This window comes from Palaemon carinicauda, chromosome 4 (assembly GCF_036898095.1).
Source record: "Palaemon carinicauda isolate YSFRI2023 chromosome 4, ASM3689809v2, whole genome shotgun sequence".
In the NCBI taxonomy this organism is placed as follows: domain Eukaryota; kingdom Metazoa; phylum Arthropoda; class Malacostraca; order Decapoda; family Palaemonidae; genus Palaemon; species Palaemon carinicauda.
The window spans coordinates 51,766,973-51,785,104 of record NC_090728.1 but is presented as its reverse complement, the minus strand read 5'-3'; the positions used below and the strand labels follow the sequence as shown (position 1 = coordinate 51,785,104).

Here is an 18,132-nt window from a genome sequence, read left to right as displayed (position 1 = left end):
CACGAGATACATGATAGCATAATTTTTTATGGGTGAAGATTTGGTGCTTGCACAATATGCAAGATTGCAAGTGTTGCACAAATATATATGGCATTACTGTAATTTACTTTATTAATTTTCAGTCCATGAATTACCATATAACAAAAAATTATTCAAATATGAAAATTTAAAATTTAAATCTTCAGAAAGGAAACGATAGGTGGTCTGTGATATGGTGAGGGATTACTGTATTGTAAGGCCATATCCTAATTGGCTTGATATATTTCACTATTAGTTTTATCTTTTACTTCTTAGGTTTCGGGAGATAATTGAGAAATTGATAAAGAAAAAAGAAGTCCCAGATTTCCCCGGTTTTAGCAATGAAGATAAAAGGAAGAAGATGGCAAGGAAGCGTAAGGTACGGTAAAAATTGCTACAGAATTTTATTACTATACTATCAAACTTTTTATAGGTGTAATTTTCAATTGTTCTGACACTACAAACCTTACGCTATTTATTAGGGATTGTCTTTCGGTTAAAACTTTTAAACGAGGTGGCAATTACCCAACCTGCTAGTTTACGAGGGGTTAGTGGGGATGCCAGTTACCCCTCTCATTCACACACTAGTGAATTTGAGCCACTTTTTCTTGGCTTTGAGGAGAACGGACATGTCCGCTCTCTACTTCCTCAAAAGACTTGGTATTTGATTATTTTTTCAGATTCTTTTCCTTTTCCGGTGTGCATGTTCCTCCTTCTGCATCCTCATGTGTACTTATTCAGGGCCTGAAGGCTGCTCTTGCGGCACCTTATGTCCTCGGTCGAGACCGAGCCCCATTTGTTGTGTTTTGACTTCCAGGGGACGCCTCTGTGATCAGGGTAACACGTGTGGAGAGTGTAGGGAGTGTTCTGCCTCTCAGTGGGATAGATTTGGCGCTAGTAGTAGTCCAGGAGGGATTCTTCGCCTTCGGGATCTTCCGCAAGGGTAAAGCTCCTGCTTAATCGACCCCTTCCAAGGGGCGGTTAAGTAAGAGCATAGCCAACCAACACCAGGGTAACCTCCTAGTTCCGGGGATGTTGCTGCTAACCCTAGAGAAGCAACTTGCCCCCGCCCTTGGGCGAGACCTCACTTTCTGATGTTTTGTAGGTTTGGCCATTGCTGGGTGTTGCAGGGCCTCCTTCCAAGGACATTTTGGTAGAACTTAAGCAGCGTGGCACTCATAGGGTTCCTTCTCCTATATCCTCCAAGGTAGAAGGCCTTTTCTCCAGCGGGTGTAATGATTAGCACTCTTACTGTCTGCGAGGTCAACCTCTCGCCTTCTCTTAATCCTGGTAGTCCTATGTGCCGACAAGACCAGCGTGCCTGTTTGCCTCCCCAACACCGACCTACCACTGACGAAGAAGTCTCCTGCCATGCTCGGACCTCTTTGTCCTCCAGAGATCATAGTTCTCTACGCACGCCCAGACATTGGCCCTTGCCCTCCGTCAGGCAGCGCTCCAGTTCCAGTCGTGATTGTCACTCAACATCTCATGATTGTCACTCTGCTGATCGTCATTCGCCTACTGGACGCTCAATCTCTGCTCACCGCTCTCCATTTCATGATGGCTTGTCACCTCGTGATCACTGCTCCCCAGTGCACTCCTCTCCAGCTTGTAGTTTGTCAGTGCGCAGCCCTCCAGTTTGCCTTTCTCCATCTCTTCCTCCTCCTAGGCACTAGACGGTCTCTGCCAGACGGCGCTGCCAGCTCAATACTTGCCAGCGCGCCACTCTCCATCTCGTTGCGCTTCAGGTCACTGCTCGCCATGTCTCCGCTTGCCAGCACGACGCTCTCCTACTCGCTGATCTCTAGCTCCCCAGTTACCATCACATCACTCGCCGGCTTGCCTATCGCCTACGCGTCACTCTCCTGTTCGCTGATCGCCAACGTGTCATTCACCAATGCGTCATTGCTTGTCTGCTTCTCGCGCGCTCATGTTCATTGATCTTCAGCACGTGGTCGTCATTCTCCAGCTCGTCGGAGGTCTCCTAGACCTACCTTCCATTCTCCAATGCGCTCACCATCTCCTGCACGCGTTAGATACGCATGAATCTGATGCTTCTGCGCGCTCACGCGATTGATCAAATTCTCGACAAGTAAAACTACTATTGTACATTTCTCTCGTATCCGGGGAGCTCATCCAGACCCGGATATATACATTAAAGGTTAATGGATCCCATGTGTATCAGAAGCTAAATTTTTAGGTTTGATATTTAATTGTAGACTTACATGGGTTTCTCACCTAAAAGCGTTAAAAGCTAAATGTGTTGAAGCTCTGAATATTTTAAAAGTATTGTCCCATACATCATGGGGGGCCAGACCGCAATACTATTTTAAAATTATACAAGGCCTTGATTTTTTCCAAAATTAGTTATGGATGTGAAATATACTCTTCAGCCACCCCAAGCCGGTTAAAAATATTAGATTCAATACATCATGCTGGTATTAGATTGTCCACAGGAGGGTTTAGAACCTCACCTATCCCAAGTCTCCTTGTTGATGCTGGAGAGTTACCTCTAGACCTTTACCGAATGTCTTCATTATTTGGTATTGGTTTAGATTGCAAAGACTCCCTAACTCTTTAGCCTTTCATACTGCAAGCTTTGTGAGACACACATCATACTTTGAGTTGCACCCAAAATCTCCTCAACCTTATGGCTTTCGGGTGAAACGATTATTAAACAGTCTGGATACTATTAGAAGTAAGGTACAGTACTTCCATTCAGGGTACCATCAATGCCTCCATGGAAATTACCAGAGATATCTTTTTGTAAATACTTTATTGGAGTTAAGAAGAATATGACTGACCTAGAAGCCAGGTCTCATTTTATGGAACATGTTAAAGAACTTAGAGGATCGACTTTTATATATACTGATGGCTCCAAATCTGATGCTGGCGTTGGATTTGGAGTACATAGTAATGGTTTTAAATGTAGAGGTGCACTTCCTCTAACAGCTTCCATATTTACTGCCGAACTGTATGGCATATTAACCGCTATTGAGAAAATAGCATTGGAGAAGGAGGGTAATATTACAATTTTTAGTGATGCAAGGAGTGTTCTTCAAGCTTTAGAAGTTTTTAATTCTAGTAACCCTCTAGTTTTAAAGATTTTAGAATGGCTTTTTATTATTGGACGGAGAGGTATAATGGTTCGATTTTGTTGGGTTCCAACACATGTAGGTGTGTCTGGGAATGAGAAGGCAGATTCACTGGCAAAGAATGCTGCATCCGAGTTGCTGCCAAGAAGGTATCCCATTCCGTGTAATGAAATAACAAATGTCATAACTCCTCGGAGGTATAACATGATGCCCCGAAAATGGGAGACTTCTCTTTGCCATCTCTGTATTGGACACACTCGGTTGACACGAGTTCCTGCTGAAGGGCCAACACCAACCGTATTGTGACGACTGTTTAGTACCTCTAATAGTGAGGCATTTATTAACCGAATGCCCCAATTATAAAAACTTAAGGAATAGATATTTGTTTGAGGCTCGAGGTGAGGGTGGTAGGTTCATCCTTGCCAAGATTCTTGGACATGATGTGTCCTACTATGCAAGTGGCATTTTTAGATTTATTTCAGAAACAGGTCTTTTGAAAACTATCTAACTTTTATAATGACATTCAACTTTTATGGTTTTAATTGAATATTCTTAATTTTTTTATATATATAAACTAAATGATATCGGCGTTAATGACCTTAGATGTCAGGATGCCTGAAAACTTTAAATCAATCAATCAATCCACAGGCAGGTCCCCAAGGCTGAGATCACAAAGCTCAGGAATTCCACCCTTGATGGCTCAGCGCTGTTTAAGCGGGAAGAGTTTGAGAGGTTGGCTGAGTGATTTAGGAAGTCCACTAAGAAGTTGTCGAAACAGCCCTTTCCTGCCAAAGATCCAAAGGACTCCAAACCATTCAAAGGAGGTAAGGATGGTAGGGAAGTGGCAATCCTCTCACCTGCCCACCGGTGGGGGATGCCTGCAACGCCGCTGGCAGAGGTGGCTTCAACACGGGCCTGATCCTTGGACAGTGTCTGTGATTTGCTCAGAGTATCGCGTCCTGTTCATTCAATCTCGCCTTCCACCGACTCTGGATCCAGTTTCATCAAGCTCCTATGTCAAGGGATCTGCAAAGGAGCTCGCTCTCTGGGCCGAAGTCCAGACCATGTTGGAGAAGGGAACTCTCCATCAAGAGGTCCTTGATGGCTCCCCAGGCTTCTTCAGTTGACACTTCGTTCAGGATGGAGACGGCAATCATGGTCATACAAGCGGTAAGACCACAGGACTTTCATGTGCTTGCTGGATCTCAAAGACGCATACTTCCAGATCCCAATCCAACCGTCTTCAAGGAAGTATCTCCGGATCATACACGAAAACAAGCACTACCAGTTCAAGGTGTTGTGCATCAGTCTTCCACAGCACCTCAGATCTTTACGAGTGTTTTGCCCTAGTGTCATCTTGGGTTCAAAGTATCTACATTTGTCTCCTAAGATACCTCAACGACTGGCTGATTCTTGCAGACTTGGTGGCGACCTTTTTTCAACACCGAGACAGACTGGTCGAAGTTTGTCAGGTTTTTGGGATCGTGATAAATTATTAGAGTTCTCTTGCTCGAGGGTACACTTGGACACTCAATTCTATCGTATTTTTCCTCTTGTTTTTTTTTTTAAGTTTTTATTATTTATGAAATATCTAACTTAAAGTTGTTACTGTTCTTAAAATGTTTTATTTTGATTGCTCATTACTTCTCTTGTTTATTTATTATCTTGTTTCCTTTCTTCACTGGGCTATTTTTCCCTGTTGGAGCCCTTGGGCGTTTAGCATCTTGCTTTTCCAACTAGAGTTGTAGCTTAGCTTGTAATAATAATGATAATAATACATTGACAGTATATTCCTAAAAGGATAAAAGGTTCTTATTTTGACTATCTGTCTGTAGACAGAAACCTGTGTTAACCTTGAGATCCTCATCTCAAGTTAGAAGTGGCAAGAGTCAACACCCTACACCTCTTACAGTCCAAGTACCTTGACAACCTGAAGTTTTAAACCAGTTAGCTTCCTCCCACATAATGATGAGTCTCCTGTTAAAAGACAAGTGTTTGTATTTGTGTAGGAACAAATTACAAATTTTAAAAGTAATTTAGGAGCTTCCCTTGCCCCTCGTCAGTAACTACTGACACACCTTATTAAAATTTTAACTAGAGAGTTTCAGGCAAAATCATACTCCTATTGAGATACTACCATGGAGAGCTATTGGGTCCTTTGATTTCAAATAGTACTACTGTACATTGGATCACTCTCTGTTTATGGGTCATTTTTCCTTTCCCTATATATTGAATAGTTTTATGGAACACACTTGGTAAGGGTAGAAGAGACTTTACCTATCCTAAACATCTGTTCTAGGAGAAGGACACTTCAAAAAGCAAACCATTCTTTACTTGGTATTGGTTAGTGCCATTCTTGGGTTAGAGTTCTCTTGCTTGAGGGAACACTTCTGTTGATTTATTTTCGTTCCTCATTGGGCTATATTCCCTGTTTGGAACTTGGGTTTATAGGATTGTAGCTTAGTTAATAATTATGTCAAAGGACTCGGGTTTATATAGTTAGGAAAAATACAAATTACTATTAGAATAAAATAGCATTGGAGTACTGAGTAGCCGTTTCCTTTTCGACAACTGTTGGCTTCCATTTAAAGAGAACTTATTTCTCTCAAACCTATCAAGTTTCAGACTTATTCTTCAGGATTATCTAAATTTCCTTTCCTGGAGTGATGGTAGTAAAAGGAGTGCTGGACGACTCTCAAGGCTTTAATAGTTATTTCTGCTTGTTATAGGGAGTTACAGGAGACTGGAGACCAGTCATCAAGCTCTATCAGCTTATTAACAAGTTTTTTCATTTAACCTTTTCTTGATGTAAATCATTAGTTCTGTGTTGTTTTCTATTAAAAAGGTTAAATTCTTGCTTTTGATAGTCCTTAATGATGTATATTTCCAGGTCCCCATCCATCAGGACTTGGAAGCGCTTTTGCCTTATCTGTTATGGGACATTGTACTTGTGTAAAGCTCTTTGCTTAGGACTCTTATAAAAATAAGTGTTTGCTCATATTTTCATTCTTGTCTGTTTGTGCCTATTTACTTAAGAGGATCCAGCCCCTTGAGTATTTTGACTACTGGTTGATCCTGGTCTAGTACAAGACACAGCTGCTTCAGTATCTATCAACTCTCTATTTTACAATCTGGGATCTTGATAAAGAGGGCGGTTTGATTCTCTTTCCAAGCAGAAAATAAAGCGCCAAGGCTTATTATAATTATTATTACTAACCTAGCTATAACCCTAATTGGGAAAGCAGGACAAGTCCAAGGGCCTGGTGATTTGGTCCTTTCCTCTCAACTACCCCTGGCAGGGTCTTGAATGCATCATAAGTCTTGCCCAGACCCACACACAAAGCTCTGGGTCTCCTGAAGTTACCTATTAGCAAAGAATGCTGGTGAACAAAATTTTTCTCATTGTGTTTTTCAGGAATGGAGATAGGATCAACTTTTTAAAGATCCGGATAGTCTCTGTTAGAAGGGTCTTGTTGGCCTGAGTATTTTAAACAGACTACCTTCTGATCTCTGTAAATGGAATTTTAAGGTTGATCCTGGACAGAGGATACTATCTTCAGACTCAAGAGCAAAGATATAAAGTGGATGCCATCTGAAGAGGGTTTATGTTTTTGATTAGAAAACTGAGACCCAAAGTCAGGATTAGAAGATGACCTGGGATATCGTAATGAATTCCTGGTCTCTTTAAAAGGTCACCAGTTCACCGACTCCTATTCCTGAAGCTAAAGTTATAAAAAAAGTAGCTTTTTGTAAAGCTTCTTTAAAAGAAATGGAGTTATCCAACCCAGCTAAAAACTCAAGAATCCTATCCAGAGACCAAAAAAGCATGGGAATCTGTGGAGATGATCTATTCTAAGCAAAAGAATGGGTGATCTTATGAAACATGTCGGTCTAGATTCTCGTCAGAAGCACCCTTGATGTTCTATTAACAAATTTCTATGAAAGTATAATTAATGGCTGGAGGTTTCTTTCCTTAAAACTGGATCAGAAAGCAAGCCAAATAGTCCAGGGTGACTGGCTCTGTAGAAATGCCATCAACGTTTTCCCTTTCCCCCACAGAACGGTAGTCTTGTAGATGAAGACCTCTTACAGCTCATCAAAGAAGTCTAATTGTGGGCCGAGAAATTTCCAATGGCCTCCACTTCTTGTAAAATCAAAGTTTAGGTGGCCCTGAGACAATTCCTCACCTAAGGAGGAGTAACATTGCTGTCCAAGTTTCTTTTGATTAAACTTCAATATGGGATGATGAGGCTGGGTATAGGAAAGGGTATTGGGCCTCTTAGTAGGATCTTTTTTAGCCTGCTGCTGGATCTTATAGATTGTGGACTATAAAAGGAAACTACTTTTTAAGGCATTACAGTATCTGGAAGTGATGTGCCCATTACCTCCATATTGTCTTTGGCCAAAAGAGCTTTGGGGAAGAACAAAATTTGCACATTAAATTGCTATAAAAAATCCTCTACCTCCATGGCAGTAGAGGAAGTGAATTTTGCCCTAATAAAGTCATGCAAGGCTTCGTAGAAGTGGTTACACAGAATAGCCCCCACTTCCAAGGATTCTAAGGCAGACTCCAAGTTGAACAAGGTCTGTTTGGCACTAAATTCTGCAGTCTGAAGGTGATCTGAGAACAAAGACAAATGGTCCTCCTATTGATCGGCCCCAACCTGAGCATCCAACTTTGGGAAGGAAGACAGGTTTCGGTAATACTTCAAGCTCTTTGGCCAAGGTAAAATCACCTTTAAGCATCAATCCCCTCATTGGCAGCTGCTAATTTTGCCATTTTGGCCAAAAGGAGTTTCTGGCCAGGCACTGTCATTCCAATCATGGAAGCATCAAGCAACCGGGTTGAGAAGAAAACTTCCAGCGTCTGATATTGCTTCTTGCAAGGTATTGAGAGCAGCCTTATATGGCATCAGAACAACCTCCTTTTGGGGTAGGTGGAGATATGCCCTCCTAGATGGATTTTGAATCTCCACCTTGAGTTTGGAAGTGCCAGTCATCAAATTGCAAATCTGTATATTTATGCCATAAAAACATTTGACTCAGACCAGAATGTGCATCCATCACAGGATCGCCAAGGGTTATCTACTAAATCCCCTTCCTTAACGTCCATAGCAGAAACCCCTTTGCCATGTCCCCACTACCGAGCCTTCATGACTTGGAATTGAAGGAAAGGCTCTCTTTGGACTCTTCCTTGGAAGCTGGGAATCCAAAGACCATACCAAAGCCAAATCCCTAGAGATGGAAGGGAGAGAACCATTGGAGACACTCATGGAAGCTAATACCCGGAAGGTCCAGCCACAACCAAGTCTGCAAGAATGGAGCAGAGCTCCCTTGAATGCTGATAACCTGAATGCCACCCCCAGTCGAATCCCCAGCCTGGAGCGAGAGGAGGCAGAAGGCAGGTCAACAGTACCTGGACGTTCACCGCCCATCTTGCGTGGGTTGACCATATAGGTAGCAGATCAATACCTCAACTATTCTAGCTATAAGCAAGGCATCCATGGTGGATGCAAGCATACCAAATTCATGTGAAATGGTAACCTGCTTAGGGGGAAACCTGACCTGGATCTGACGTAGTTGGTAAAGTGATTGTCGAGATGTCCAGGGAGGGGTAATTCTTCAAGCAACCCAAGGAATCCTTTAAGGATCCCAATACTAAGGCCTCCTTCTCTAGAGAGGCTAGGTTATCCATGGATTCAAAGTCCATAACATGATTAGGGACCTGGTCCACTAGGCCTCATTTCCAAAATCCCTTAATAAGATCCGAGATCCTTGCTGTGTAAATACTTGGCAGGCTTCGTGATTTCAGAAAATCTTTTCACCCACAGAGAAGGGAGGGAAAGGCCCTTGGCTCATATGTGTTCTGACTCAGGCTCCGAATTCTGACCAGAATTGGTCCACTCCAAATAGATGAAAAATTTTTTCGTTCCAACCAGAACAATCACAATGAACCTGACATCGCTGGTGACCCCATTTTGGTTAGCAGAGTTATCATATCCGTGGATTTTTTGAATGAAAAATTCTTATAATTCTTGGAAGGTGTTAGGCAAGCCTCCCAACCCTTCCTGATGATGACCACCAAAGTAAGAGAGATACACAAATACCTGTACCCACTTATCTAAGATATTCACTTCAGTAAGACGGTTGACACTCAATAGACCCAGTATCATATACCCTCACAGTTACCAAGCCAAAGGTAACGAGAATAAACTATAAAGTAAGCCTACCCAGCCTTAAAATGGGAAGGATTCACATATATGATTTCATCTATCACTCTAATACCCATATCCCATGAGTAAGGACAGACAACTACCCGTAAGAACAGCTGAATAAACATTCGGCCTCCTCATCTCATGGTCAGGATGGGAAAATATCCCCTACCCTAAATTATTAAATATTCCAATACAATCATGTACTGTATGTTGGAATACAGTCTTACAAAATAGGATTCAAGAACCAATGTTTTACAGCTGAATAAGTAGACTAATCCCACCTCAATACTAACCTTACCAAGGTTATAACTGGTAGGCTATATTGTTAGCTTACCCTAAGAACAAGCTTTAGTCCTGTTAGTTTCCCAATCAACTTCATCCCTTGCAAGGTAACTTGATCATATTTTGTAAGTCGTAAAATTAGCTTTAATAATAACATATTTCATACCAAGGTAAACATTTTCCCCATAAAGAAAGTATTTGACAAGTAATAAGAAACTTTATGCCTGTCCTAACCAACTACATACACCTTGTTAATTTTCTTCTTTTATTTTTTATAATGAATGACAATATTCAGTTTATTTGTTTCTGATGTTCGGATTTATAATTTGTACAATAATTACTATTACAAACCATTTAAAAATTAGTGTGAATTTATGGACCGGGAACGCAACGAGTTAATTTATTTCCTATCGTGAAAATTATTGTAAGATATGACCATTTAAGGGAGAGCACGCTCCAAGAACAATGTACTAGTGTAATGTATGTAAGTTTGCATAAGCCAAATTTTCAGTTTACCCAACTATAAATTTTAGGAAGTAGCAATATTGTAATCTAAGATTTAATACCTTCATTAGGAGAAAACTATTTGATGATAATTTGTCAGTTGGTATTAGTTTTATCTGCAATTCAGTGGTCTATAAGGCTTTTACTTTATAAATGGTTGATCTGAATAACACAATACTGTAAATACTGTTTATGATTTGTCTATATAGTATAGTCTTTTGTGGCTACAGCTATTATAATTTTGTTTTTTATTTAGGCTGAAAAAGAGGCACAAGAAGCAGAGAAAATGAAAGAGGATCTAGGTTTGGGTGATGGCTTAGACAGTCTTAAAGCTATGATTCAAAGTCGATCCAAATCACGTGAAGAGGAGATGGACAGTTTCTTGGACAATCTTGCTGCTAAGTATGGTGGAAGTGGAAAGAAGAAAGGTAGTAAGAAGGGAAAATAATCTAAATTTAGGTACCTTGATATTTTATAATTTTTTGTCAATTGTGATCTTGTGAATGTCATATTTATTTAGATATTCCATGTTCTCATTCCTCACCAAAGGGAGTTAAAGGCATTGTATCAATTTATTTTTGTAAAGTCAGTCATTAGCTGTTATGTAAAACTTTCCATATAATTTGTAGGCATGAATTGGTGTTTATTCAAAACTGATGCCCTTGAAATTATTAATACCCTAGTTTTATTTTTTATATAAGCTTTCAAAGTTTAAGGTTTTATTTTATTGTTTATATCAACACCAGAACTGAAAGTTCTTCCCAAAGTCAGAAATTTATAAAATGAATTTTTTCCGCTTTTTAAATTTTGCTGTAAATGGAAGGCAAAGAATTTTTTACTCAAATGAATTAAGACTTGCTCTTTATGCATGATTTTTTTTTGTCATTGTTTTCAAATGTAGTTAAGAGGTAATCGTAAACTGAATTGACTAAACTTTGTGAATATTTTATTTAGTGAATGGTAATTAGGATTTTTTTGGTGTAAACATTTTATGTAGGCTTCCAAAAAGCCATTATTAGAAATATCTTAAATTAAATTTTTTTTAAATGATTGTCTTAAATATATACAAGAACTGTCATTTCAAGTTTATTTTAATCTTTCTGCTTCTTAATTTAGCCACAAGATTTATTTCTTATGTATTAAAAAATCATTCATGGGAGCCCCTGGGAGCTTGAAAATATTACTCAAATGTATGGGTAAATTAATTTTCATTATTTTCAGGTGAAAGGAGCTTGGTAATTGCTTAGTAGAAGCTATTTTCTTTCAGATTAAGTATTAGATTAGTAATTAAAGAAAAAAGAATTTTAACCAGGTTTTGGTTGATTCCCATTTTTAGGGAAAAAAAATGTATTAACAGGCTATTAGGGTGGGGGGATGGGTTTCTTTTACCGACATCTAAGTTTTAGTGCTGACTTTTTCAAGCTTGGCAAGATAATTATTCGGTCATTTTTGTTTATGATAATTAGTATACTTATACAATTTATGGTATTGTATCATAATCTGTGATAGATCAAATAGTTATAATTTACTGTATGTTAATGCATGGGCCTGGAAGATTTTAATATTTGGTCAAAACCATCCACATTGTTTTTAGAGCCTTGGACCAATCTTGATCTAATGCACAATTTGTATAGCTATTATTGTACTGTTCTGATTTAATAAATATAAATTTCATATCTTTTCATTCACTAATGATCCTACATCAAAATTTGTTTGACATTGGACAGTACATTTATTAAAGGTACTTCATGAATGTCATTTGTTGTTGTGGTACTATATATTGTTGATAGGTACTAACACTTTCTCTCTGTGCCCCTTACATAGTATACAGTAGTCTTTACTTAATGGTTTTTGCACTGTCCCTTATCTGCATCTACTTTTCCTTTCTAACATTTAGCTGTCCAACCTTTTCATTTTGTACTTGAAGGAGCAAATAGATTTACCCATGACCTCAGAATTGGATGACATGTCCCGAATTATATAAAATCCAAATTCAAAATTTATGTTGTATAGCACTGAAGAGACAGTGTTCAACCAAAAAATGCAAAGGGAAACAAGGACCTCAACCGTCAATATGGTAATCAAAAGTGGAGTATTCAATTGGATATGGTATGAAATCTTTGTTTCTGTACTAAAAATGGATTAGATATTAACAACTTCATAAGTATTTTATTAGGTCTCCAAACAAATAGATATCCTAAAAAATAAAGCTGCCATTGTAAAATTTTTCTCAACTTATAACCAATAGGCAACATGAATGTAAAGGTAACAGCAATGGATAATGCACAGAGTGCTATTTTCCAAAGTAACATTCATAAATTTGTTTTTCCCTCATATAAACCTAGAGTTATTTATTATGGAGGTTCTTTTGGCAAAGCTGGAAGGTACCCAATTAAGCTTTTAGTGAGAGTTGGCAACCCTACTCTTGGTAGGTCCTATAATTGGTGAATCCTTGATAAACAATTTAGAATTATGAATAGTGGCCCTTGGGCTCAGAGCTGTTGCCTCGGAGGCCATTCAGAAATTTGGGGGAGGACATGTCAGGTAGTTTGCGCGCAGGTGAGTGTTGGCGCGGGCGCGTAGGAGACTGTTGGCGCGCAGGAGAACGTGGGCGCATATGCGCATGAGGGTGCGCATAGCGTGTGATGGAGCTATGCTCCTGTTGGAGTGTATTATGCGCTTGTTGGTGCGTACGCTCTTGATGCCCTGTGTTAGGGTTAGGTTGAATGTCCGCGTGTAAGGATGGAGCCTGACGAGCTACTAAAGAGCGCTTGTCAGGCCTCGTGGTCGCATAAGTTGTTGGCGCGCAAAAGCACGCTTGGGTGGAGCTTTGTTAGGCCCATGCAGGAATGGCGCTGGCAGGTCTGTCGGGTGGAAGGTCGACGTGTCCTTTAAAAGGACAACCTTCCACCGAAGGAGATTGTGAACGATCTGGAGAGGTTCAGGACCAATGTAGGAGCAGTGACGAATGATTGGTCTAGAGGCTTCTCTGCAGGGGACTGCATCGAAGATGTTGAACCAATGAGGCGCCTCCTCACCGCAGGTGAAGGAAGGCCTCTATGGCGAAGAGGAAGGCGAGCCTTACGAAGAATGCACCCTCTGGGGGGCGTTGGATCAGCAAGCTGACCTTCTGCTGTCCTCCGAAGAGGAGTCTCTGTAAGTGAACTAAAACACTAGCAGGAGAGACTGATGATGGACTTAGTTTCCCCCTCGTAGGTTGAACAGGAACGGGAGAAACTAAGCCGTCAGCCACCGTAGAGTTTGGAGTGGAAGAGGAGATGGGTGAGACCGCATTGGATACCTCTGACACCACAACGTCGACAAGAGACAGGATCAACCTCTGACGGTGACGACAATTGCTTGACAGCAGCACCAAATCGGATGTAGTCAAGCAAAACCTCCTTGGAGGGCGAACCCATAAGCCCCAAGGAGGACCAAAGCTGAAATAAGGAGGTTAGTGACATATCCTTCCCCGGGGGGAGAGGTGGAGCTGCTTCACTAGGGGAAGCAACTTCATCTCTCGAGACCCGAGGTTGGTTAACAATACATCGGTCTACGCTACCACTCGACAGTCTCTCGAAAGAGACCGACCGAGTGGGAGCTTCGGAGAAGGTTTGGGCAATGGAAGAAGAGGCCTTGGGTTTTTCTCCTTACGAAGCAACCTTCGAAGGAGAAATATCCCGTTTGGACTTCTTCTTCTGCCGTCGCAAAAACCTTTCCCACTGGGAGGCAGACAGCTCCCTACACTTGTTGGTACTATCACACCGTTGGCCCCTACAAGGAGGACGAGCGTGAGGATCAGTCTCGACCGCCGACATAAATGTTCCACAGGGGCGGTCGGTAAACCCAGGGCAGAAACTAAAAAGAGTAAAGAACAAAAGAAATTAAATGGCTGCCAATATGACGGCGAGGATGAGAGCGGACACGTCCAACCATCATCCGAGCCGAGAGCAAAGTGAGCTCAAGCACAGGTGTGTCAGAGCGGGAGGTAGCAAGCTACCCTCCCCTAACCCCGCTAACTAGTGGTGTGGGTAGTAAACCCTAGTTAAAATTTAATGGCTCGTCATTTAAGCTACGCCGAAAGTAATACCCCTATTAAATAGCGTGGTTTTTATTCCAGTTACGGAACAACTTGCATTTACTGGCCTGCCATGAAGGGGAGGTCAAATCGGATGAAATGTTGTCTGTATTAGGTAATTCAAACTGACCATAACTACCTATCCTAACCTCACGAGAAACATAGCTATTCTTAATGTGATTTAAATTGCTAACAAAGGTGATTCTGTTCTTTACCAAGTTGTCACTCAGCACAACTGAATGTGAGAAAGTATGACAGAGAAAAATGATACAGTGAGCACATCTGTATGTTCACTTTCTGCTCATCAACTTGTCTATCCATGTCCATATAGACTGGTACAGAGGTTGAGAAGTCCTTGGGATAAACACAGGCACCTTGTCATTACTTTCAACTAAAAATCACTGTGAAGGGGTTCTGACACTTTGTGATAGCTCTTGGCCTAGAGTCTTTTAACCTCCTTGGCTAATACAGTATCTAGCCTCTTGAAACCCTCAGAAGTATGAAAACAGCTCTATTTTTGCTAGTTAGGCTAACATCCTGTGCTCTTTTAGCTTGCCTGCTATCCCTATTTAAGCTAGCCTACTTCTATACTCCAGAAACCTATCCATTTGGTCTAAAGACCAACCTGAACAAGCCTTACATCTATTCTCTTTATTGCAATCGTTGCCTATGAACTTCCAGCACCCGGACTGACTATCTAATTTCCCTGCTTTCTGCCTACACTCTTCGGTCTTACAGTTTCACTGAGCGTGAAGAATTGTCGGATCACTACTTGGCATGTTAGTGAAGTGGGGTAGTGGGGAAAGAGAAAATGGTATTAGAAGGAACAAATTTGGCAAGAAAACTCTCATTATCCTCATAAATCAAACTCAACCTCCTGCCACTTCAATATATGGCAGTTTCCAAGATACCCGACACTTCCAAAATGGCGACAAATTTACTCTTCTGTATGTTTCAAGTCTTTTCATTCATAACCTACAAAACTTGTATACTGTACTTATAAAGATTGTGAATTCAGATTTTGGTATTCTTACTGTCATTAATCATTAATCTATTAAACTGGAACTATCTTTCCAATATGGCTGCTAGATATAAATGTAAATATCTTTTGATGGACACCAGTATGTTCTGTGTATCAGCTGCAGAGAGCTGTGCAGTTGAGTCTCGACTTGGGCTTCTTCAGTCATCTGTTTTTGGCAGAGATGGCCACAGGGTTGGATGTCTGTAACAGACCTCTCAGCCATGTATGAGTTCATCCACCGTACTCCGTTCACACTGGAGACGCCCCGCAAGGACCAGACATGCAGTAAGGAAGAGCGACAAAATTTCGCTCAATCTAAGGGATGCATATTGTATTTCCAAATCCTGTTAAATCATTCTTTAATAAAGTTCAAAGATTTTTGCTTTGGACTGTCCATACCCTCCCAGGTATTCACTCTAGGGTTTACTAGCTGATACTGGCAGATCCAAGAGTCGTAACTTTCTCATCATCGGGACAGACTTCTCTAGTTTTGTATCGATCTGGAAATTTTGACTAATTTACGGGAGCCCAAGCTCTCTCTCAAGCTAAGAATGATACTGTATACCTGGGTATGGACACAGATACAGTAACAGAGTTCAACCATTCTAGGACATATTAATTTGATTCAGGAAAGTAGCTCATCCTTTCTTATATCAGGTAGAGTTGCTGACACAACATGGTAACAACTACTAGGTCCCTTGACATCACTAGAGAAACTTGTTCGTGGCACGGTCATTGCAATATTGTTTAAAGAGACATTGGTTGCAAACCGCAGACTCTCCTTGAACCCTGGTAACGATTTAGCATGACACCAAACTCGACATACTTTAGCTGATGGTGAGGAGAACCTGTTTAAGGAGGTCTCCCTTAGAGTGTCCTTCCTCCAGATCATCATCTTTTTATAAATATGCCAAAGAAAGGATGGGGCCCATCTCATGGACTGTCTGACATAAGGACAATGAACACACGAGGACAAGTCTCTTCACATCAATGTTCTAAAATTGAAGGCAGCTTATCAAGCACTTCAGCATTTCCAGCACTTTCTGGTCGGTCACTCGGTTGCACTAATGAATGTAATAGTGACAATGCAACCATAGTGGCATAAGGCAACAAGAAAGGCGGCTCAGTATCAAAGTCTCTGTCAAATAACTGTGTTGGTGCAAGAATGGGTAGTACGCAACGCAGTATACTTCTCAACCTAGTTCATTACCGGCAAAATTAATGTCATAGCGGACACGTTGAGTCAGAAAAGTCGGACAGTTAGGTCAGAATGACATTTACATCTCCAAGCAACAACGAAGCTCATGACTTTGAGAGGTTCCCCGACAATAGACATGTTCATTACAAACCTCAACAAAAAGTCACTTGTTTACTGACTGGCACTAGTACTCGAAGATGCGTTCCAGCATCCATGGGATGGCCTTGATACCTATGATTTTCTACCATTTGCCTTCTCCGAAGGGTGATAAGTTGATTTCATCCCTAATCTTAAAGGTGACTCGTAACTCAAATATGACTTCAAGCAGAATTGTACCCAGACCTTCTGCTTCTATTAGTGGAGGTTACGAGGGAGCTTCCCTTCGTGGCACAACCTGTTCCGTCAGCCCCACCTACAGAGGTTCCACAACTCGGTGGAATCCCTATCACTTCACTCTCTCTTCCGAGAGCGGCTTTTTGATCAAGACATATTGCAATGCCTCAGGAAAGTGGATCATCTTCTGTTATTGGTCCCTTAGAAGGAATACTTCAGAACATCTATTCCACTAGTGATAGATTTTTTAGCTTACAAAACAAAAGATGCCTCTCAGTTTCAGTGGTAATAAGGTATCGTTTAGCCTTGAGCCAGGTAATGAGACTGAGAGGAGTGGACATTTCCTCTTCGGGGGAATTATCTGTATTGTTAGTCATATGGAGCAGACCTGTCCTCCCTGTGAAATTTAACCTCCAGCTTGGGATGTAACCAAGGCGTTACTGTCTTTGAAGATCCTCCTTTCCATCAAAACTTTTCCTGCTTGTCTTGGCTTTGACAGAAAGCGGGTAGGGAAAATAAAAGGACTCTAGTATTCATTCTCTCATTCTGAGCAAATTCGTAGATAATTTGTATTTTTCCTAACTATACAAACCTTAGCTATTTAATAGGGGTATTACTTTCGGCGTAGCTGAAATGACGAGCCATTAGAATTTTAACGAGGGTTTACTACCCCATCGCTAGTTAGCGTGGGTAGGGGAGGGTAGCTTGCTACCCCCCCCCCCATCACACACACATGTGTTTGAGCTCACTTTGCTTGGTGGTAGGACTTCAAGGGGGATAAGGCTGGTGGGTAAGTTTGATTAAATAGCTAAGGTTTGTATAGTTAGGAAAAATACAAATTATCTACGAATTCGTCATTTGTTCCGTAACTGACATAAAACCACGCTATTTAATAGGGGTGACTCACCCATTAGGAAGGGTGGACGTCCCAGCCAGCACTGGCTTTTTGGCTTTGCCTGGGGGCTCGTTATTTGGGTGTGTCAGCACTCAAAAATAAGGAGTCCCTGCACCTCGCTAGAACCTTGCTACGCAAGGACTGCGGCCTACGCAAGCTGTGTGAAGGTATAATGAAGTGTGACTCGTCCTAGGAAGTTGACCTGAAGTTCTTTAGATGGAAATTTTAGGCTAGGACTCTCCCAATACCACCTCGTCAGGGTATGGGGACGTGACAGTATTAGCTTAATACTAGGAACACAAGGAAACATGGTTTACCTGCAGTGGTTTGAGGTCAGCTATGCAGAGAACCCAGGATGCTGCTTTCCCCAAGAGAGGGGAGGATGAAGAAAAGAGTAAGGGCCAGACACACTTTTTCATTCATGCAGTCTAAAACCGGGTAACAATGCCCTCAACCTTCTGCTACCTTTCCATTAAGGAGCCTGAGGTTAGAC

At 41.2% G+C, this 18,132-nt stretch overlaps 2 protein-coding genes across 5 annotated transcripts in view; both read left to right on the top strand.

Moving 5' to 3' along the window:
- LOC137639950 (dnaJ homolog subfamily C member 9-like) overlaps positions 1-11,790 on the top strand; it is a 58,425-nt gene extending 46,635 nt beyond the window's left edge. The window contains exons 5-6 of the mRNA XM_068372258.1: positions 295-397; positions 10,371-11,790. Coding sequence (XP_068228359.1) covers positions 295-397; positions 10,371-10,562 — 295 coding nt within the window. The 3' untranslated portion in view covers positions 10,563-11,790. The remainder of the gene's footprint in view (positions 1-294; positions 398-10,370) is intronic.
- Positions 1-18,132, top strand: part of nmo (serine/threonine-protein kinase nemo) — a 341,472-nt gene that overhangs the window by 103,184 nt on the left and 220,156 nt on the right. The window lies entirely within an intron of this gene.